Raw genomic sequence first — 23260 nt, forward strand, 5'->3', positions numbered from 1 at the left:
GATCGGATGATGATGTGAAGATTTTCACTGTAGATCTATAACCATCAGCCACTATAGAGGCTCACAGTAGAAGAGTGTGTGTAGAGGGAAAGGTGTGAACTGTGGACTGATCTCCAGTTTGACCGATACGACAGAGAAAGATAGAGAGATACTGCGTAATACTGTGAGGAAGTGTGTCCTGTCGAGCTAAAAGAGTGTGTATAAGTGTACAGAGTGTGTATTAGGAGAAATCCCACACTCCTCCATCTGCAGGCTCAAGGTTTGTGTTGGTGTGTGTGTCAGTGCGGAGCAGCGGGGGAGACGGCGGAATGTCCACGGGGCAGGAGAGAGGAACGGCTGGATACACCAGACTGAGGAACGAGTCCGGGGTGTGTTTCTTCACCTGAGACACACACACACACACACACACACACAAAATCACTGTCATTCTCATTATGGGTATTATAAGAAAGAGATATGGAGAGAGACAGACAGGAAGTGAACAATAGAGAAAGAAAGAGAGAAGGAAAAAGAGAGGGAGACAGAGAGAGATAGAAAGGGAAGGATGGAGAGAAAAATGAAGAAAGAGTAGATGAAAGATCAACAGGAAGTGAATGATAGAAGAAGAAAGAGAGAGTAGGAGAAAGATCGAAAGACAGAGACGGAAAGTGAATGACAGAGGAAGCGAGAGAAGGAAAGGAGACAGAGACAGGGAGAGAAAAATGGATAGTGACACAGAAAGAAAAAGAGAGGAAGAGAGAGACAGAGATTGCGGGAGAGAGAAATGGACAGTGAAAGAGAGAAAGAGTAGTCGAAAGATAGATTGACAGGAAGTAAATGATAGAGAAAGAAAGAGTGAGGGAGAGAGATCACCTGTTTAAAGAAGGGATGAGTGAGGAGAGTTGATGCTGATGGCCTGGGAGACAGAAATACAAAGAAAACATGTCTGTTTATATTTGGGGTGTAATATATGAGTGTGTGTGTGTGTGAGAGAGAGAGAGAGAGAGAGAGAGAGAGAGAGAGAGAGAGAGAGACTGACCTGCGTTCAGGTTGCTGCTGTAAGCAGAGCTGGAGCAGGTTGTGTAAGGAGGCGGAGTGGTTTTTGGGGGCGGGGCTTTGCGGTCTCTCTGCAGTAGCAGTGCGAGTGAGACTTCCTGCAGCGACGCTCTCTCCGATCCCCGAGTCCACTCCAGAGCGAGACACCTTCAGAGCACTGAAATCTCCCAGAGCGTAGGGGGCGCCGTCGAGCATACAGCTCAGAGAGCCACGCAGCTTCTGCAGCAACATCTGTACACGCACACACACACACACACACACACACACACACACACACACACAGCATACACTGCTATAACACTATATTCAGAGACAGGCAAAGTTCTCATAACTTGTATTATACTTGTATTGTGTGTGTGTGTGTGTGTGTGTGTGTGTGTGTGTGTGTGTGTGTACCAGGGTGGGGGGCAGGTCCTGGAATGGAACTCTTCCACTGACCAGTTCTAACGCCAACACACCCACACTGTAGATATCAGACTTCACTCCGTAACCATGGAGATCCTGCAACAACATACACACACACACACACACACACACACACACACGATGAGATGAGCTCTGCGTTGGGTAATGGCTGGATTGAAAGAAAGAAAGAAAGAAAGAAAGAAAGAAAGAAAGAAAGAAAGAAAGAAAGAGTACAAATAAGAAATCAAGAGAAAATGAAGGGAGAAGAAAAAAGTATGTGTGTGTGTGTACGCCTGTCTTAGGAGCTCCTGTCAGCGGTGAGGGTGTGTGTTGGTGTGTGTGTGTGTGTGTGTGTGTGTGTACCTGTCTCAGGAGCTCGGGGCTAAGCCAGGGCAGCAGTGAGGGTGTGTGTTGCGGCATATCGAACACGACTTCCATCCTCCTCCCGTCTCTCATCAGGCTGTACACACACTGCAGGCCGGAAAGACACACAAGACCCCCTGCTGACAGCAGCACGTGACTCGCCTTCACACCTCTGACACAGAGAGAGAGAGAGAGAGTGTGTGTGTGATGATCATGGACAGGTGATGCTAGCAGCAGAGCATTACATTATAACTCCACACGCAGAGACACATTTCAGATGCGACAGAGTCGAACATGGCAGAAAAACCTCCCAGATTTTTCTGCCGCCATAGCAACCTCAGTCCATGGGAAATCAGTCACTGAGCTCGAAGGATGGCTCTGTTGATGGACATGAGCTTCCATTCATTCTCAGTGACAGAGTCAGCAGTTTCGGCCGATACACATGAAATACGACGCACGTGTTTAGTATTTTTGCACCGATTCATTTCTTTTTATCGCCTCGACTCCTTTTTCTCCTGCTCAAGCAGTAAAAACTGAAACTGATAGTGTGTACCTGTGTATGTAGCCCATGTGGTGCAGGTACTTCAGAGCGTTGAGGACCCCGTAGAGCAGATACGCAACCAGGGATTCACTCATTCCATCTGGGAAAAACGACCTGAGTAACGAATCTGCAGAGCCTAGAACACACACACACACACACACACACACACACACACACACACACACACACACACACACACCTTCATCAATTACATCTACTTGATCAGTTAGCAGACTGCTGTATTTAAAAAATGATCAATAATAAGATCATTCAGCAACAATTACTATGAAGGTCATATGTACAGTATAATGACCTATGAACGTATTCATAACATGTCATAAAGCAGTTAATACACAACATTGTGATAATTATTCATGAAAAGGCATTATGGGTTGTAGCACTGTTCAGTAATGATGAAAAAATTGCTAAGAGAATGCATCATAAGCATATAACGAGTTTATGACACTTTATAACACCAGTAAGACAGCTGTCACGATGCACTATAAGAAGGTGAGCTTGGTTTTTTTCATATTGGTGTTACGATGTGTTATAATGAACCAGGTGAACATTCATAATGCAGAATATAGCAATAAAGATATAAAGTGTCATATATATATATATATATATATATATATATATATATATATATATATATATATATTACACGGTGGTGTGAAGATATGAAGTTGATCTTTGAGTAGTGAATGTATTTGGGTCCGTCTCAGAAACTGGTCTTTCATTTGGGACATTATGTTTCTTTTGATGTGTTTAATAAGAATAAAGATAGCGTCTTGCTTTATCTGGCCTCCACTGTGGAAAATTTTTTTGATTACAATTCAGATGCTTTTGTAAAATTTATTTCCATATAAAATAACTCCGTCATGAAGAATTAAAGCCCCTCCTTCACAAATGAGTGAAAATATTGAATAAATTTCCTCTTTTTGATTGCTTGGGTTAAAAATGACAAGTTATGATGACTGAATTGATTATTCACTTAAATATGAAACATTTTGGGGATTTGATATGGCGAAATAGGACACAATGGAAAAATCAAGAACACACCGGAAAGATGAGAATAACGGCGGTGGGAAAAGAACAGCGACTGTACCGGCTGAAGGTCGCGCGGGTCTCTGCTGCGGCGCACGAGCAACGGGACATCACTACCGCACCGGACGGAGCGCGAGGCGGGGGCGGGGCAAAATGACTGGCCGTAGATTCTATCAAAAGTTCGATCTAAATTGACCGTGGTTGCAAAATATTGGCCAAAAATACGCAAACACTACGAAATATGAACGTAAGATGAAAAAGAAACATTCTATTGCCTTATACTGCAAGACTAAAACAAAAAACTGTCAAAACTCACCTTTTCAGTGATAACGTCCGAACAGATCACCCGCGTAACAAAGACCGCAAATGGAAGCACGATCAACTTCTAACTGTTGGAGTGGAAAATTCCATTCTACACATGCAAATTGTTAATGTGTGTCCTTCCCCGCACACAAATAACACGCTACGGTAAAAAATAGACCACAACTCATTTTATAGCTCAGAAATTCATACAAGACCAGCTACCATCGTAACATATTCTGTAAGAAACATATTCTATACCTAACTTTCAGCTTTCGTTTTAAAAAACAAAATTGCAGATTTATAACTAAATTTTTATACGGTGTAGGGATTTTAAATTACGACTTTTGGTGAGGTCGTGACCTCGACCCTGAGGCTTTCCGTTTAGATCAAAACACACGATCGTATTGGTTTTGGGTTTGCGGAAAATGGAGGTACGACGGTGATGAAATATTTTGCATGATGTTTTATTACGGTTATGATTATTCTGTGAGTGCACCAATCCTTAGGTGTATAAAGTTACAACTTAAAATACAATTAGTGATAACTGTAGACTTTTCAGTGGACTACAACCTTTATAAGGGAATGCGATGTAGTCGACCGTTTATCATGCCCCAGATCAAGCCGCCATTTTTCCACAAATTTGCAGAATTTGTGCCAAATTCTGAATAGAGTATTCACATCAAAGATTTAGTTTTAGCTGTATTATTTCTTTCATCATTTTATTTCAAATTAAAACCAACATCACCATTCAAAACCGTATAGTTTATTGACTGTGAGTATATTTAGTGGGGGACCCCCACAGTACCCAGTTTCTGAGACAGACCCAGATATCACAAGTGAGTGAAGTGAAAGAGTCATATATTTTTCAATATGGGAAGATAAACTTCATGTCTTTGCACCACCGTGTAATGTTCTTTATATTATACGGACACATCCACACAAAAATATGCAAGTTAATCCAAAGAATTTTCATTTTGAACCAGTTCACCATTTTGACAACGTCAAAACACTGGGAGTGACATCATCAGAGTGAAATATCAGGAATTGTTCTACATACGGACCACTTTTTCCATGGAATAAAAACGTGTTCTATTCCCTTCTCGTGGGTTTATTGATGGCCTGCAATATTGTTATCATATCGCTTATCCTCCATGTATTATGCCACTCTCCCCAATGGAGAACGAGCATGCAATATTGTTCTAATATTGCACACTGTCAAGACAACACGACGTCACACATTGGAGCTTGTACGAAGATTCAACGACAAAACGTTTTTGCTGCGCATGCGCATAATCATTTTTTTTGTCGGCCAGGAAAGTGAGAAGACGAGGTTAATCCAGTGCTAGTTAATTTAAGCACGAAATAAAAAAACTGGAAACTGAAACTAAAGAACACCTGAAAGGCTACCAACACTTCATTATGTATTCTTCACGCATATTTACAACAGAAAAACATACCAACGGACATTGAAAAACTGGAAAAGAGACATGTCGGAGATGTAAAACTTCCGCGCTAGCGAGTGACTGTGACAGTTTGTACACAAACATGGCTGCGACGTTTGCTTCATTAAAAAACGGAAGATTTAGAGAAAATTTGAAAGTGAAAGACGCGCTGAACACCCGAAAGGCTACCAAAACTTTATTATATATTCTTCATGTATATTTACAAGAGAAAAACATACCAACGGACATCGAAAAACTGGAAAAGAGACACGTCGGAGATGTAAAACTTCTGCGCTAGCGAGTGACTGTAACAGTTTGTACACAAACATGGCTGTGAGGTTTGCTTCATTAAAAGCCGAAGATTTAAAGAGAAAGACGCGCTGAACACCCGAAAGGCTACCAAAACTTCACTGGATATTCTTCACACATATTTCCAAGAGAAAAACATACCAACAGACATCAAAAAACTGGAAAAGAGAGCAATAGCGGAAATATTGTCAAAGTTCTCGTTGGAGGTGAGGAAAAGTGACGGAGACTTTTACAAGAGGACTTCACTCGTGGACTTCACTCAGCAAAACCCTTTTGTTTTGAACAACTGCAATAGAACAATTAACTACGACCAAAAGTAACTCTGAACTTGAACTGTCAACCTGGATATAGCTTGGACAGCAGTTGGGTTGTTCAGGCTTTTTGGACTTGTACCATTTTTATTGTTAGAACTTTGACTTTGTACATTGGATCGACAGAACATTGAATTACATTCGATCAGAATCAACATTCAGTATTGGTAAGTTACCCCCCTGTTCTTAACTTTTTGTAAAATCTATAATTGTTCCATTGAATGTATTATAATAATTATAATAATAATAATAATAATAATAATAATAATAATAATAATAATGGCTGGATTTTTTCGTGGTCTATCAGATATATTCCATTCAGCTACTCGTCTTCGACTTGTTCAATATCATGATAGCTGAATGGAATATATCTGATATACCACTCAAAGCCAGCCAATATTAATCTCATCTCATTATCTCTAGCCGCTTCATCCTTCTACAGGGTCGCAGGCAAGCTGGAGCCTATCCCAGCTGACTACGGGCGAAAGGCGGGGTACACCCTGGACAAGTCACCAGGTCAGCACAGGGCTGACACATAGACAGACAACCATTCACACTCACATTCACACCTACGGTCAATTTAGAGTCACCAGTTAACCTAACCTGCATGTCTTTGGACTGTGGGGGAAACCGGAGCACCCGGAGGAAACCCACGCGGACACGGGGAGAACATGCAAACTCCGCACAGAAAGGCCCTCGCCGGCCACGGGGCTCAAACCCGGACCTTCTTGCTGTGAGGCGACAGCGCTAACCACTACACCACCGTGCCGCCCCAGCCAATATTATTTAAATAAATCCTCAGGTCAAGAGCCTGGGTGTCATCCTAGACAGCTCTCTATCCTTCCTCTCTCATATCAATAACATTACACGGTCTGCTTATTTTCACTTACGCAACATAAATTGTCTTCACCCCCCCTCACCTCCCACACCACCTCCATCCTTGTACACAGTCTTGTCACCTCCCACATTGACTACTGTAATTCTCTCCTCTTTGGTCTCCCTCAAAAATCCCTTCATGAGCTCCAATTGGTCCAGAATTCAGCAGCCCGTATCATCACCAATACGCCCTCTTTTCATCACATCACCCCAACACTACAGACTCTCCACTGGCTCCCTATCAAATACAGGATCAACTTCAAAATTCTCCTCCACACATTCAAGGCCATCCATAATCTTGCCCCTCCGTATTTGTCCAATCTTCTCCACATTACTACCCCCTCTCGCTCCCTCCGATACTCCTCCTCCATCCTCCTCACTGTCTCCTCTGCCCATCTCAGTACTATGGGGAGTAGAGCTTTCAGTCGCTCTGCTCCCCAACTCTGGAATTCACTCCCCCCGACATACGTAATATTGACTCTCTACCTCTATTCAAATCCAGACTGAAAACTCACTTGTTTCAGTTAGCATATTCACTGTGACTCTTACCATCTTTATATTCTCTGTGCTTTTATTGTGTCTTGTTTTACTGTTGTTTTTACTCTTGTTTTTACTGTTTGTATAGTGTCCTTGAGTGTTTTGAAAGGCACTTCTAAATAAAATGCATTATTATTATTATTTATTATTATCCATACAGGACATTTTTTCCATGGAATAAAAATGTGTTCTATTCCCTTCAAGCAGGTTTCATTCATTTGGTTTGATAGCATGCAATATTGTTAGCATATGGCTTATCCTATGTGTATCACGTCACATAGAGAATGAGTGTTGAATATGGTTTATGATATTGCATGGTTGTCAAGACGACATGACATCACACCTTGGAGCTGATGCGAACATTCAGTGAGAAAGTTTTCTGCTGCGCATGCGCACAATCATTTCTTTGTTCACCGGAAAAGAGAAAGAGGCGTTGAAAACCCGAAAGGCTACCAAAACTTCATTAGATATTCTTCACACATATTTACAAGAGAAAAACATACCAACAGACATCGAAAAACTGGAAACGAGAGTGTGTATGTCAGTGGCGAGCCGTAACTATTAGAGCTGGGACTTGAGCTCAGCCAAAACTTAGCCAGACACCAAAAAAAGCAACAGGGTGAAGGATTTCGCAAGGGATTAGCGCCAGGGTGTCAGGTCGCTCCTTTTGTGTGTAGCTGTCGATGTTGATTTTAAAAGTAACTCAGTAAATTATACAGGAAAATGAATACTTAAGTCTGAGTGAAAAACACTGTAGCGAACGTGCAGCGTGGACGAAGAGTCTGGAGACAGAAATCTTAGTTTCTCGGTCGTTAGCCTGTGCTACTTGCTCTCGATAGATAGCACTGGCTTGACCACTTTATTAGCATTCGCTAACACTACTGATGAACGCTACACTGGCTGGAAGGTGACTTCACTGCTGCGCTGACGGCGATTGGTTACTCAGTCATCTGATTGGTTACTCAGTCATCTGTCACTTCCTACATAAACATACACTGCCATGGCCTTCTGTCCCGGCAATGAAGTCCTAACCAATGAGTGAGCAGCTCTAAACTCTTCTCAGCTTAGAGACAACAAACAAAAACATCTGTGGCAGTGGGGGCGTGGTCAAGCGCCGGTCTGTGACAGGAGGGCGGAGTCAGGGAAGGTAAGTGGCAGAATCATTACACCTGATGTCAATTAACCTGTGTTTGTGTGTCTTCCCAGTGACCGCGCCCTACTTAAGGAGGGAGAGCGAGAGCAGAGGAGCTCTTCCCCGAACCAGATGCCGGTTGTGTGTCTGTTTAAGTTTATGAAGTTGTTCACTGCAAAGTGTGGCAATAAAACCCCGTTTTCGAACCTGATCTCTGTCCTGCCGTCCTCTGTGCTCCAAACAGCCCCATGGAGTCTTCCCAATTCGCCAACCTGGTCCACGCCCTCGCCACGGCCCAGCAAAGCCAGCACCAGGCGCTAGTCACTCTCCGTAAGGAGCAGGAGCAGCGGTTCGAGGCCCTGGTGTTGGCCCAGCAAGAGGATCGACAGGTGTTCCGGCACCTCCTCACGTCGGCGGGGTCCACCAACGCTCCCACTGAGGGCCTGTCCCCCCTCACCCTAACAAAGATGGGCCCGCAGGATGACCCCGAGGCATTTATCACGCTCTTTGAGCAAGTTGCGGAGACCTCGGGGTGGCCGATGGATCAGCGTGCGGCGCGCCTCCTCCCCCTGCTAATGGGAGAGTCGCAGCTGGCCGCGCTGCAGCTTCCCGCCGACCGCCGGCTGGCCTACGCGGACCTTCGCCGGGCCGTCCTCCAGCGTGTCGGGCGCACCCCTGAACAGCAGCACCAGCGCTTCCGCGCTTTGTGTTTGGAGGAAGTCGGCCGGCCGTTTGCGTTTGGTGTTTGCGTCGATCCAACTCCGGGACGCCTGCTGGCGGTGGTTGAGGGCCGACAACCGCGACGCCGAGGAGATCGTCGACCAGGTGGTACTGGAACAGTTCATCGCATGCTTGCCAGCAGGAACCGCGGAGTGGGTCCGGTGCCATCGCCCGGCGTCGCTGGATCAGGCCATCGAGCTGGCGGAGGACCATTTGGCGGCTGTCCCGGCGGCAGGACAGCAGACAGCCTCTTCTCTTCTCTCCTCTTCTCTCTCTCTCTCTCTCTCTCTCCCTCTCCTCCTGTGTCCCGTCCTCGCCCCATTCCCCCACCGCGGAGGCGGGGGCCGGCACCACCCCAGCCGGCCCGCGGCACCCGCGGTGCCCTCCCGTTTCTCCCTTCCGTGTCTGTCTCTCCCCCCACTCAGGTGAGTGAGCCCCAGAACACCGGTGCAGAGAGGAGGCCCGGGCTGGTTTGCTGGCGCTGCGGGGAGCCGGGCCACCTCCAACAGCAGTGCACGGCAATGGAGGTGGGTGCGGTGGTTCAGATCCCCGACACGCCAGGAGCCGCCCTCGATCGGGCCGGAGTGTATTGCATACTGGTGAGTATTCAAGGGGATACATATCAAGCGTTGGTGGATTCCGGTTGTAATCAAACCTCAATTCACCAAAGCCTGGTGCAAAACGAGGCATTGGGGGGAGCACAGGGGGTGAAGGTGTTGTGTGTGCACGGGGATGTTCACAGCTACCCTTTGGTGTCAGTCCACATTTTTTTCCGAGGGGAAAAATTTATAGTAAAGGCGGCGGTTAATCCTCGCCTCACCCACTCGATAATTTTGGGGACTGATTGGCCAGGATTCGGGGAGTTGATGAGCCGTTTAGTGACGAATGGGTCCTGCCATACGTCAGCAGGGGGAGGTCCCGGTGTCACCTTGGCGGGAGCAGCAGTCACAGAGCCGTCTATATCATCTCCGTGTCAGAGTGAGGAGCCGCAGGCTCCTCCTCTCTCTCTCGGGGAATCCCTTTCGGATTTCCCGTTAGAACAGTCACGAGACGAGACTCTGCGGCATGCGTTTGACCAAGTGAGAGTAATCGATGGTCAAATGCTCCCGCCGAACGCCACCCCGTCCTTCCCCTATTTTTCTATTATGAAGGATAGATTATACCGAGTGACGCAGGACACTCAGACGAAAGAGCAAATCACGCAGCTTTTAATTCCAAAGAGCCGCCGGGAATTGGTATTCCAGGCGGTTCACTTTAATCCCATGGCTGGACACTTAGGGCAGGATAAGACACTAGCCCGAATAATGGCCCGGTTCTATTGGCCAGGGATTCGCGGCGATGTTCGTAGGTGGTGTACGGTGTGCCGCGAATGCCAGTTAGTAAATCCAGCGGCCATTCCAAAAGCGCCTTTGCACCCTCTACCATTAATCGAGACCCCGTTCGAAAGAATTGGGATGGATCTCATCGGGCCATTAGATCGGTCAGCACGAGGGTACCGCTTTATATTAGTTCTGGTGGACTATGCAACGCGATACCCGGAAGCAGTGCCTCTGCGCAATATCTCAGCACGCAGTATTGCGGAGGCGCTCTTCCGCGTCATCTCCCGAGTTGGAATCCCAAAAGAGATTCTGACTGATCAAGGCACCACGTTTATGTCACGGACACTGCGCGAACTGTATGGGTTATTGGGGATTAAACCGATCCGCACCAGCGTGTATCACCCACAAACGGACGGTTTAGTGGAACGGTTCAATCGCACCCTCAAGAATATAATCAAAAAATTCGTAAGTGAGGACACACGTAATTGGGATAAGTGGCTCGAGCCCTTGTTGTTTTCAGTGCGAGAGGTCCCCCAAGCCTCCACGGGGTTCTGCCCGTTTGAATTATTACATGCGCGTAAGCTGCACGGCATTCTAGATGTGCTGCGGGAAAATTGGGAGGAGGGACCTTCACAAAATAAAAACGAAATTCAATACATTATGGACCTGCGTGCAAAACTCCACACGCTCACCTACCTAACCCAGGAGAATTTGCGGCAGGCCCAAGAATGGCAAGCCCGCCTGTACAACAAGGGTACGTGCCTTAGGGAGTTTGCACCGGGAGATAAGGTACTCGTACTGTTGCCCACATTGAGCTCCAAATTGATCGCCAAGTGGCAAGGACCCTTTGAGGTCACACGGCGAGTTGGGGACGTCGACTACGAGGTGAGGCGAACAGACAGGGGTGGGGCGCTACAGATTTACCACCTCAATCTGCTTAAACTCTGGAATGAGGAGGTCCCCGTGGCGTTGGTGTCGGTGGTTCCGGAGAAGGCGAAGCTGGGGCCGGAGGTTCAAAAGGGGGCATTGGCGTCACGTACCTCTCCGGTCCCCTGTGGAGACCACCTCTCCCCGACCCAACTCGCGGAGGTCGCCTGTTAGGGTTTTGCTGGGATTCGAACCTGGTTTGTTGGTGTGATAATCCAGCAAACCCCCACTAGGCCACCAGGGGGATGACTCAAATGCAGAGGCGTGAGGCAGAAGTAGAAAAAAGTATCAAAAGGTTTATTTACAATATATACACAAAAAAATCCAAAAAGTAATAATCCAAAAACGCTCAGAAGATATAAGGGAAAAAATAAAAAATCCAAAAATACAAAACAAAAGCCAAAAAACCAGAAAAGAAAAGGCAAAAATACCAAAGCTCAGAAGATCCAAAAACACAGTAACTACTACGTCCAAAAGAAAAGCAAAGTGCAAAACAAAGAACACGGTACAGAGGAAACTGGAGATAAACATAACAGCACAAAGACTCCGTGACAAGAGGACTGAACTAAGGGGGTATAAATACACAAACTAAATTGAACACAGGTGAAAATAATCAGGACTAAACAGGCAATTAACACAAACACAAAACACAGGAACAGTGGCGGCCTCTAGAGGCCAAAACAAACATGACACGAAAAGGAAATAACAGCGGCCTCTAGAGGCCAAAACAGTCCTAGTCCTAACATCGCCCAGTTGCAGACCGAGTTTTCGGACGTGTTCTCGCCCCTGCCCGGTCGCACCGACCTCATAGAGCACCACATTGAGACGCCCCCAGTGGTGGTAGTGCGTAGCCGCCCTTACAGGCTACCCGAACACAAAAAAAGGTGTTTCGGGAAGAACTCGAGGCCATGCTCGAAATGGGCATCGTCGAGGAGTCCCACAGTGACTGGAGCAGCCCGGTGGTCTTGGTACCCAAGGCCGACGGGTCGGTCTGGTTCTGTGTGGACTATAGAAAAGTCAACGCGGTGTCTAAATTTGACACGTACCCAATGCCTCGTATTGATGAGTTGCTCGATCGACTAGGCACGGCTCGCTTTTATTCGACACTGGATTTAACAAAGGGGTACTGGCAGATCCCCTTGACTCCTCTATCCCGAGAAAAAACAGCCTTTTCCACACCGTTCGGATTACACCAATTCATCACACTTCCTTTTGGGCTGTTTGGGGCGCCCGCTATGTTTCAGCGGCTGATGGACCGGGTCCTCCGCCCCCACGCCACTTATGCGGCCGCCTACCTTGATGACATTATCATCTATAGTAATGACTGGCCGAGGCACCTCGAACATCTGAGGGCCGTCCTTAGGTCGCTGAGGCGAGCGGGTCTCACAGCCAACCCAAAGAAGTGTGCAATTGGGCGGGTGGAAGTACGGTATCTGGGCTTCCACTTGGGCAAAGGGCAGGTGCGTCCCCAAATTAACAAGACAGCAGCAATTGTGGCCTGCCCGAGGCCCAAGACCAAAAAGGGGGTGAGACAGTTCCTGGGGCTGGCTGGCTATTATCGTAGGTTTATACCTAATTATTCGGACATCACCAGCCCGCTGACTGATCTGACTAAAAAGGGGGCACCAGATCCGGTCCAGTGGACGGAGCAATGCCAGCGGGCTTTCTCTGAGGTAAAGGCTGCACGGTGTGGGGGGCCACTTTTACACTCCCCTGACTTCTCTCTCCCCTTTATGTTGCAGACGGATGCGTCAGACAGAGGGCCGGGGGCTGTTTTGTCCCAGGAGGTGGAGGGGGAGGACCGCCCAGTCTTGTACATCAGCAGGAAGCTGTCGGTGCGTGAGGGGCGCTACAGCACCATCGAAAAAGAGTGCCTGGCGATCAAGTGGGCGGTCTTCGGCCTCCGTTACTACCTGCTGGGACGCCCTTTCACCCTCTGTTCGGACCACGCGCCCCTCCAATGGCTCCACCGCATGAAGGATGCCAACACGTGGATCACCCGTTGGTATCTGGCACTCCAACCCTTTAAGTTCAAGGTGGTCCACAGACCAGGGGCGCAGATGGTCGTGGTGGACTTCCTCTCCCGTCGGGGGGGGGAGTCGGCTGCAGGCCGGACAGCCGCCCGGCCTGAGTCGGGCGGTGGGGGTATGTGGCAGCGGGGGCGTGGTCAAGCGCCGGTCTGTGACAGGAGGGCGGAGTCAGGGAAGGTAAGTGGCAGAATCACTACACCTGATGTCAATTAACCTGTGTTTGTGTGTCTTCCCAGTGACCGCGCCCTACTTAAGGAGGGACAGCGAGAGCAGAGGAGCTCTTCCCCGAACCAGACGCCGGTTGTGTGTCTGTTTAAGTTTATGAAGTTGTTCACTGCAAAGTGTGGCAATAAAACCCCGTTATCGAACCTGATCTCTGTCCTGCCGTCCTCTGTGCTCCACCCACCCATACAAACTGTTACAACATCTCACTGGATAACTCGATTTTAATGTTTTCAGGACAGGAACCCTTTCATTTCTGAAGCAAATTTGATAGAAAATGACGTCAAATTAGAATTAGAAAAGAATCATTATTATGAAATTATGAAAGAATGAAAGAAATTAAATATAACATTTGAAATGCTGATATGTTTGGGCTTCTCTGACAACCTAGAAGGCCCTGATGGTTCCCCTCTGGTGTATGTATAATAATAATAATAATGATAATAATAATAATATTGGCTGGCTTTCTCTCGTGGTCTCTCAGATATATTCCATTCAGCTACTTGTCCTCGACTCGTTCAGTATCCTGCTAGCTGAATGGAATATATCTGATATACCACTCAACGCCAGCCAATATTATTTAAACATGTCACTCAGATCCGCGATGTACTTTGCATGAAAAATGCCAGTTTTTCAACACGAGAAGATAAACTTCATATCTTCAAGCCAACGTGTGATTTTCTATATCGACACATTCACAAACAAAAAGTCCCCAAATTTATCAAAACAATTCATCGAATTCCTCACGACTGACATATAGAGATTTATGTCACGGTTTTGGTTCTCCATGTCCCGGATGGAGCTCGGATGAAAAATACATGTGGTGTCTTTCCCAGTAAAACACTCGTGTCTATATAATATATTTTCTCCAGTAATATTAACAACGTGTAAAAAGTCTTACGAATGTATTATAACATGACATGAACGTCTTCATAGTGAAATAAATATGACCTTTATAGAAAGTGTTACTGACTCACAGTAACAGTAAAAGTTGTGTGTGTGTGTGTGTGTGTGTGTGTTTGTGTGTGTATACCATAGCTCATTAGTGGAGAGAGCACCCACAGCTGGCAACAGGAACTGAAAACCAACCTGGATGTCAGCAGGTTTGGGTGGCGAAACAATCTGGACAACAGCGCCTCATTCTGAACACACACACACACCAAATAACCTCCTATTTCTAACAACAGGAATTAAATGACGTGTATATATGCTGAATTTAACCTTAAACAACACTCTCGAGCTTAATTTTACGTTGCATTACAGTTTTTTAAACAGTGTTTGTTTTTCAGCTAAAACAAACCCCCCCCCCTTTTTTTTATAAAGGGTGCCAATATTTCCGGAACCGATGCTCTAGGAGGAGTCTATTCACCATCAGCTGCAGCAGTTCCTCCTCCGTACACTCATCCAGATTGGTGTTTTTCACTGCCACTAGTCGACCCGACGGTCTGTGACGAGCCATGCTCACCTGGCTTAGGTTATTAAAGCCCCGCCCTGCACACACACACACACACACACACACACACACACACACGTTATAACTTTGTGCACTGTAATATTTATTTAGTTGAGTGTTTTTCTGTGTGTATTTGGGTCAGATCTGCGGCGTGTCTTTTTGTTTTTGAAATAAGAACTTTTTTATGTTGTGTTATAATGATGAAAAATTATTTATGAAAAATATACAGGAATGAGACGTACCGAGGACTGAGAGCAGCTGATAGTCTGCAGGATCAGCAGACAAGCCGGAGAGGTCATCATCAACTCCGAAAAAAGAACCATCGCTGCTCTGTTACACACACACACACACACACAATACAAATAGCTACAGTTCTGAAATGAAGCAGCGGTTTCACGTAATTATATATTCATACATCTCTCCATCTGAAGACGTTTTAATTTTTTAATAATATTTACAGAAATTCTGGACTACGAACTGATTCCTGTTACACTAATCGGAGACGTTCCCTTATCGTGTCTCCTCCGCTTGATTGAAACTGAACAATAATAAATGACTACACGAATTCTTTTCTCCCCCTTCTGTCAGGAATAAAACGCAACACTGTGTGCTGTTATAGGAAACTAATCAGCGACTAGGCAGCGTGATAAACTGGAGAAACTGTTACCGCTGCGACGTGCTGCGGAACATCCATGAGAGAAGGTCGTTCCTGTTATCACTTTTGTTTTATGAGCCTCTCTCTTTTCCCTCTCCTGAAGGTAATAGTCCAAAAGCATGTCATGTTTCGGAGAAACCAGTCATCCAGAAGACTTTAGCAACCATCTAGCAACATCGTAACAGCCACACGGATTGCCATAGCAACCATCTAGCAACAAGCACATGGGTCACCACAGCTACCGTCAAGCAACATCGTAACAACCACATGGATTACCATAGCAACTATTTAGAAACATCGTAACAACCACACGGATTACCATAGCAACCATCTAGAAACCTCGTAACTACCACATAGCAAATGTCTACCAACATCGTAACCACATGGATTACCACAGCAACCATCTAGCAACATTGTAACAACTACATGGATTGCCATAACAACTGTCTAGCAACATCATATCAACCACGTGGGTTACTATAGCAACCATCTAGCAACATCATAACAACCACATGGATTACCATAATAATCATCGGGCAACATTGTAACAACCATGTAGATTACCACTGCAATCGTTGAGCAACATCATAACCACATGAACTACTATAGCAACCATCTAGCAACATCATAACAACCACATGGATTACCGTAATAATCATCGGGCAACATTGAAACAACCACGTAGATTACCATCACAATCGTTGAGCAACATCATAACCACATGAATTACTATAGCAACCATCTAGCAACATCATAACAACCACATGGATTACCGTAGCAATCATTGTGCAATATCATAACAACCAAATGGATTACCATAGCAACCATCTAGCAACATCATAACCACATGGATTACCATAGCAATCGTCGAGCAACATTGTAACAACTGCATGGATTACCATCGCAATCATTGTGCAATATCATAACCACATGGATTACCATAGCAACCATCTAGCAACATCATAACCACATGGATTACCATAGCAATCGTCGAGCAACATTGTAACAACCACATGGATTACCATCGTAATTGTTGAGCAGCATCATAACAACCACGTGGATATCATCGCAATCATTGAGCAACATCATAGCAACCACATGGATTACCACAACAACCATCAAGCAACATCATAACAACTACATGGCTTACCGTAGCAATCGTCGAGCAACATCATAACAACTGCATGAATTACTATAGCAACCATTTAGCAACAGCATAACAACAACATGGATTACCATAGCAATCATCGAGCAACATTATAACAACCACGTAGATTACCATCACAATCGTTGAGCAACATCATAACCACATGAATTACTATAGCAACCATCTAGCAACATCATAACAACCACATGGATTACTGTAGCAATCGTCGAGCAACACTGTAACAACCGCATGGATTACCATCGCAATCATTGTGCAATATAACAACCACATGGATTACCATAGCAACCATCTAGCAACATCATAACCACATGGATTACCATAGCAATCGTCGTGCAACATTGTAACAACCACATGGATTACCATCGTAATTGTTGAGCAGCATCATAACAACCACGTGGATTATCATTGCAATCACTGAGCAACATCATAGCAACCACATGGATTACCACAACAACCATCAAGCAACATCATAACAACTACATGGCTTACCGTAGCAATCGTCGAGCAACATCGTAACAACTGCATGAATTACTATAGCAATCGTCGAGCAACACTGTAACAACCGCATGGATTACCATTGCAATCATTGTGCAATATAACAACCACATGGATTACCATAGCAACCATCTAGCAACATCATAACAACTACATGGCTTACCATAGCAATCATCGAGCAACATCGTAACAACTGCATGAATTACTATAGCAACCATTTAGCAACAGCATAACAACCACATGAATTACCGTAGCAATCATCGAGCAACATTGTAACAACCACGTAGATTACCATCGCAACCGTTGAGCAACATCATAACCACATGGATTACTATCGCAATCAGCAACCAGCTCTCAGCATCATAACATCTACATGGATTGCCACAGCAACCGTCTAGCAACATTGTACCAACTACATGGAGTACCATAGCAACCGCTGTGCAAAACTTCAACAACCACATGGATGACTATAGCAACTGCCTAGCAACACCCTAGTAACCACTCTGATGTTGTTCAACATGCTCCGATAAACAACACCAAAGTTTGTTCACAAGCTTTAGGCTTCTAATTACTGTTTATAATCTCATTATTATTAAACATCACTTTGACATTATTTGCCTGTAATAAGGCCAGAGGTACTGCTGAGAGGAAAAGACGAAGGTTTTCCCAATAAAACCTGATTTAACTGCTCACTTTAAAAGTCCCAACCACAAGTTGTGCATTAATTACCGAGCATTATTCAAAAACTCGGTAGGTGAGTTAACGAACCGGTTTATGTGACAGTGTTTACACTTCATCAGCTCTGTTTATTATTTAGTCACTCTGTAATTTTTACTGCAGGTCGAATGTCTTGTACGTCATCTTTCTTCCTGATTGTCCTGGTTTCTTTTGTACACAGTTAAGCCTTGTCTCTTACTGACCAGGTACGACCCACTGATGTCCTCATACTGATCCTCACAGTTGATTGGCTGGACCTGAGAGTGGGCGGAGATACAGGAGCAGTCCTGGGAGAAACATGAACATCATCAACAACAACAACACGAAAAGTCCAATTGTCTGAACGCACTACAACAAGACTTCATCAATATCATGTGTTCGTCGTGAAGAGCGAGCCTTCAAGTCTGAATAGTAAACATCTTTTCAAAACTTATTTCAGTTTCATACAAGGATTCCTATCATGGATGTGTACATTCCACCAAATGGGTGCCATTTGCTTGTTGTACCACTCCCAAATTAAACTTAATTTATTATATCTTTTCAACACTGATTATAATAACACACATATTTAACTATTCAAAATGTGTATTGGTCAACCTCAGGCTACGTTACAAGGTTTGGAAGTCAAAGATGGCTGCATTTTTTTCAGTCCTGTTACCAAAACTCTGAAAGTAACTTATCAGTCAAAGTTAAAAAAAATCATACAGAAAAGTAAATGAGAGAACTAACTTTTGGTCTTCCCATGGCCTTCAGAAGACACAACTGATGTAACTTCCTGTTGAGCACGTGATTTATGGAATGTTCCAAATTTGTCAGATGGGGTAATATGTTTGGGTAACAGGACTGAGTGAAAACCCAGGGACACGACTAAAATGTGTATTTTAACCAAGATATTGTGGATTTCTTATGAAAAAAATATATTTAAACCATGGATAGGATATGGAGTCACACAACAGTGCAAAAGAAATACTGTTTCTGAAGGGTTTTAATCATAATATTTCATAGTTAAGTATAAAGTTAGAGTGCGGGGACAGGTAACACATGCTATTTTTCAGTGTTTTAGGTAGTTTTTATTAATCCTTACAATTATATAACTTAAATTTGAAATCAGATCAATGTGCAGGACATTCTGCGTAATAAGGAAATGTATTTTAAAGTACATTTTTATGTGCATTTATACATATCATTTTCTAGGGACGGAAATGGCACCGATTCGGTGGAATGGCTCGTGTAATTTTTCCCAATTCAGTCATCATCAACTAAGCCCACACACTCATAGTTTTCACCTCACATTTTTGGCACTGTGTTTTTTGTTTTATTGTTTTTGTTCTTTTTGAAAATGCTGCTCACGTAATGTTACAGCACTTCGAGTAGTGATGTCGAGAGCCAGCTCACGTGTACAGTATGAACCATGTTTTACTTTTTTTTTTATCTTTTGTAAATACAGGCAATGCCATTACTGCTGCAGAGTCGTTTAATCAAAATGTTGAAGAACAGAAACGTTTTTTCAACATCTGAGCTGTTTTGTAGCATCCACCTTGTGTAAAAACCAGGGAAACCTTTCCTTTCTTCGGCTAATAAAATTGAATAAAACTTTTGTTTCTTCATCTGTATGAACAACGTCCTCTGAGTGTCTCCTCTGTGTGTTTTCTTTTGAGTGTCTCCTCTGAGTGTATCCTCTGTGTGTCCTCTGAGTGTTTCCTCTGTCTCCTCTGTGTGTGTCCTCTGAGTGTCTCCTCTGTGTGTGTCCTTTGAGTGTTTCCTCTGTGTGATCTCTGTGTATCCTCTGAGTGTGTCCTCTGAGTGTTTCCTCTGTGTACCCTCTGTGTCCTCTCAGTGTGTCCTCTGAGTGTTTCCTCTGTGTCTTCTGTGTATCCTTTGAGTGTCTCCTCTGAGTGAGTCCTCTGTGTGTCCTCTGAGTGTCTCCTCTGTGTGTGTCCTCTGAGTGTTTCCTCTGTGTGTGTCCTCTGAGTGTGCCATCTGAGTGTCCCCTCTGTGTGTGTCATCTGAGTGTCTCCTCTGAGTGTCCCCTCTGTGTGTGTCCCCTGAGTGTATCCTCTGTGTGTGTCCTCTGAGTGTTTCCTCTGTGTGCGTCCTCTGAGTGTTTCCTCTGTGTGCGTCCTCTGAGTGTTTCCTCTGTGTGCGTCCTCTGAGTGCTTCCTCTGTCTCTCCTCTGTGTGTTTCCTCTGAGTGTCTCCTCTGTGTGTGTCCTTTGAGTGTTTCCTCTGTGTGATCTCTGTGTATCCTCTGAGTGTGTCCTCTGAGTGTTTCCTCTGTGTACCCTCTGTGTCCTCTCAGTGTGTCCTCTGAGTGTTTCCTCTGTGTCTTCTGTGTATCCTTTGAGTGTCTCCTCTGAGTGAGTCCTCTGTGTGTCCTCTGAGTGTCTCCTCTGTGTGTGTCCTCTGAGTGTTTCCTCTGTGTGTGTCCTCTGAGTGTGCCATCTGAGTGTCTCCTGTGTGTGTCCTCTGAGTGTATCCTCTGTGTGTGTCCTCTGAGTGTTTCCTCTGTGTGCGTCCTCTGAGTGTTTCCTCTGTGTGCGTCCTCTGAATGTTTCCTCTGTGTGTGTCATCTGAGTGTGTCCTCTGAGTGTTTCCTCTGTGTGTCTCCTCTGTGCGTGTCCTCTGAGTGTTTCCTCTGTGTGTCCCCTGAGTGTGTCCTCTGTGTGTCCTCTGAGTGTTTCCTCTGTGTGTCCTCTGAGTGTTTCCTCTGTGTGTCCTCTGAGTGTTTCCTCTGTGTGTCCTCTGAGTGTATCCTCTTTGTGTGTCCTCTAAGTGTTTCCTCTGTGTGTGTGTCCTCTGAGTGTTTCCTCTGTGTCCTCTGAGTGTGTCCTCTGAGTGTATCCTCTGTGTGTGTCCTCTGAGTGTGTCCTCTGTGTGTTTCCTCTGTGTGTTTCCTCTGTGTGTCTTTTGAGTGTCTCCTCTGAGTGAGTCCTCTGTGTGTGTCCTCTGAGTGTTTCCTCTGAGTGTGTCATCTGAGTGTCTCCTCTGTGTGTGTCCTCTGAGTGTATCCTCTGTGTGCGTCCTCTGAGTGTTTCCTCTGTGTGTGTCCTCTGAGTGCTTCCTCTGTGTGTTTCCTCTGAGTGTCTCCTCTGTGAGTGTCCTCTGTGTGTTTCCTCTGAGTGTCTCCTCTGTGCGTGTCCTCTGAGTGTTTCCTCCGTGTGTGTCCTCTGAGTGTATCCTCTGTGTGTCCTCTAAGTGTCTCCTCTGTGTGTGTCCTCTGAGTGTTTCCTCTGTGTGTCCCCTCTGAGTGTATCCTCTATGTGTGTCCTCTGAGTGTTTCCTCTGTGTGTCCTCTGAGTGTTTCCTCTGTGTGCGTCCTCTGAGTGTTTCCTCTGTGTGTCCTCTGAGTGTGTCCTCTGAGTGTTTCTTCTGTGTGTCTTCTGTGTGTCCTTTGAGTGTCTCCTCTGAATGTTTCCTCTGTGTGCGTCCTCTGAGTGTTTCCTCTGTGTGCGTCCTCTGAATGTTTCCTCTGTGTGTGTCATCTGAGTGTGTCCTCTGAGTGTTTCCTCTGTGTGTCTCCTCTGTGCGTGTCCTCTGAGTGTTTCCTCTGTGTGTCCCCTGAGTGTGTCCTCTGTGTGTCCTCTGAGTGTTTCCTCTGTGTGTCCTCTGAGTGTTTCCTCTGTGTGTCCTCTGAGTGTTTCCTCTGTGTGTCCTCTGAGTGTATCCTCTTTGTGTGTCCTCTAAGTGTTTCCTCTGTGTGTGTGTCCTCTGAGTGTTTCCTCTGTGTCCTCTGAGTGTGTCCTCTGAGTGTATCCTCTGTGTGTGTCCTCTGAGTGTTTCCTCTGTGTCCTCTGAGTGTTTCCTCTGTGTGTCCTCTGAGTGTCTCCTCTGTGTGTGTCCTCTGAGTGTCTCCTCTGTGTGTCCTCTGAGTGTCTCCTCTATGTGTGTCCTCTGAGTGTCTCCTCTGTGTGTGTCCTCTGAGTGTCTTCTGTGTGTCCTCTGAGTGTCTCCTCTGTGTGTGTCCTCTGAGTGTCTCCTCTGTGTGTGTCCTCTGAGTGTTTCCTCTGTGTGTCCCCTGAGTGTGTCCTCTGAGTGTTTCCTCTGTGTGTCCTCTGAGTGTTTCCTCTGTGTGTCCTCTGAGTGTTTCCTCTGTGTGTCCTCTGAGTGTATCCTCTTTGTGTGTCCTCTAAGTGTTTCCTCTGTGTGTGTGTCCTCTGAGTGTTTCCTCTGTGTCCTCTGAGTGTTTCCTCTGTGTGATCTCTGTGTATCCTCTGAGTGTGTCCTCTGAGTGTTTCCTCTGTGTACCCTCTGTGTCCTCTCAGTGTGTCCTCTGAGTGTTTCCTCTGTGTCTTCTGTGTATCCTTTGAGTGTCTCCTCTGAGTGAGTCCTCTGTGTGTCCTCTGAGTGTCTCCTCTGTGTGTGTCCTCTGAGTGTTTCCTCTGTGTGTGTCCTCTGAGTGTGCCATCTGAGTGTCTCCTGTGTGTGTCCTCTGAGTGTATCCTCTGTGTGTGTCCTCTGAGTGTTTCCTCTGTGTGCGTCCTCTGAGTGTTTCCTCTGTGTGCGTCCTCTGAATGTTTCCTCTGTGTGTGTCATCTGAGTGTGTCCTCTGAGTGTTTCCTCTGTGTGTCTCCTCTGTGCGTGTCCTCTGAGTGTTTCCTCTGTGTGTCCCCTGAGTGTGTCCTCTGAGTGTTTCCTCTGTGTGTCCTCTGAGTGTTTCCTCTGTGTGTCCTCTGAGTGTTTCCTCTGTGTGTCCTCTGAGTGTATCCTCTTTGTGTGTCCTCTAAGTGTTTCCTCTGTGTGTGTGTCCTCTGAGTGTTTCCTCTGTGTCCTCTGAGTGTGTCCTCTGAGTGTATCCTCTGTGTGTGTCCTCTGAGTGTGTCCTCTGTGTGTTTCCTCTGTGTGCGTCCTCTGAGTGTTTCCTCTGTGTGTCTTTTGAGTGTCTCCTCTGAGTGAGTCCTCTGTGTGTGTCCTCTGAGTGTTTCCTCTGAGTGTGTCATCTGAGTGTCTCCTCTGTGTGTGTCCTCTGAGTGTATCCTCTGTGTGCGTCCTCTGAGTGTTTCCTCTGTGTGTGTCCTCTGAGTGCTTCCTCTGTGTGTTTCCTCTGAGTGTCTCCTCTGTGAGTGTCCTCTGTGTGTTTCCTCTGAGTGTCTCCTCTGTGCGTGTCCTCTGAGTGTTTCCTCCGTGTGTGTCCTCTGAGTGTATCCTCTGTGTGTCCTCTAAGTGTCTCCTCTGTGTGTGTCCTCTGAGTGTTTCCTCTGTGTGTCCCCTCTGAGTGTATCCTCTATGTGTGTCCTCTGAGTGTTTCCTCTGTGTG

The 23260-nt window shown here is 45.7% G+C and overlaps 1 protein-coding gene across 5 annotated transcripts in view; it reads right to left on the bottom strand.

Annotated features, from left to right (window-relative positions):
* stradb (STE20 related adaptor beta) overlaps window positions 1-23260 on the bottom strand; it is a 47319-nt gene that overhangs the window by 12524 nt on the left and 11535 nt on the right. For 3 of the 5 annotated variants that reach the window (XM_060920065.1, XM_060920068.1, XM_060920067.1), the window contains 10 exons: window positions 18211-18294; window positions 15215-15302; window positions 14889-15010; window positions 14553-14661; window positions 2357-2480; window positions 1804-1975; window positions 1432-1536; window positions 1019-1266; window positions 853-895; window positions 239-382 (listed from right to left, as the gene is read on the bottom strand). In XM_060920065.1, coding sequence (XP_060776048.1) covers window positions 239-382; window positions 853-895; window positions 1019-1266; window positions 1432-1536; window positions 1804-1975; window positions 2357-2480; window positions 14553-14661; window positions 14889-15010; window positions 15215-15302; window positions 18211-18294 — 1239 coding nt within the window. The remainder of the gene's footprint in view (window positions 1-238; window positions 383-852; window positions 896-1018; window positions 1267-1431; window positions 1537-1803; window positions 1976-2356; window positions 2481-14552; window positions 14662-14888; window positions 15011-15214; window positions 15303-18210; window positions 18295-23260) is intronic. The other 2 variants (XM_060920069.1, XM_060920070.1) reach the window with 1 other exon arrangement.

This window comes from Neoarius graeffei, chromosome 4 (assembly GCF_027579695.1).
Source record: "Neoarius graeffei isolate fNeoGra1 chromosome 4, fNeoGra1.pri, whole genome shotgun sequence".
In the NCBI taxonomy this organism is placed as follows: domain Eukaryota; kingdom Metazoa; phylum Chordata; class Actinopteri; order Siluriformes; family Ariidae; genus Neoarius; species Neoarius graeffei.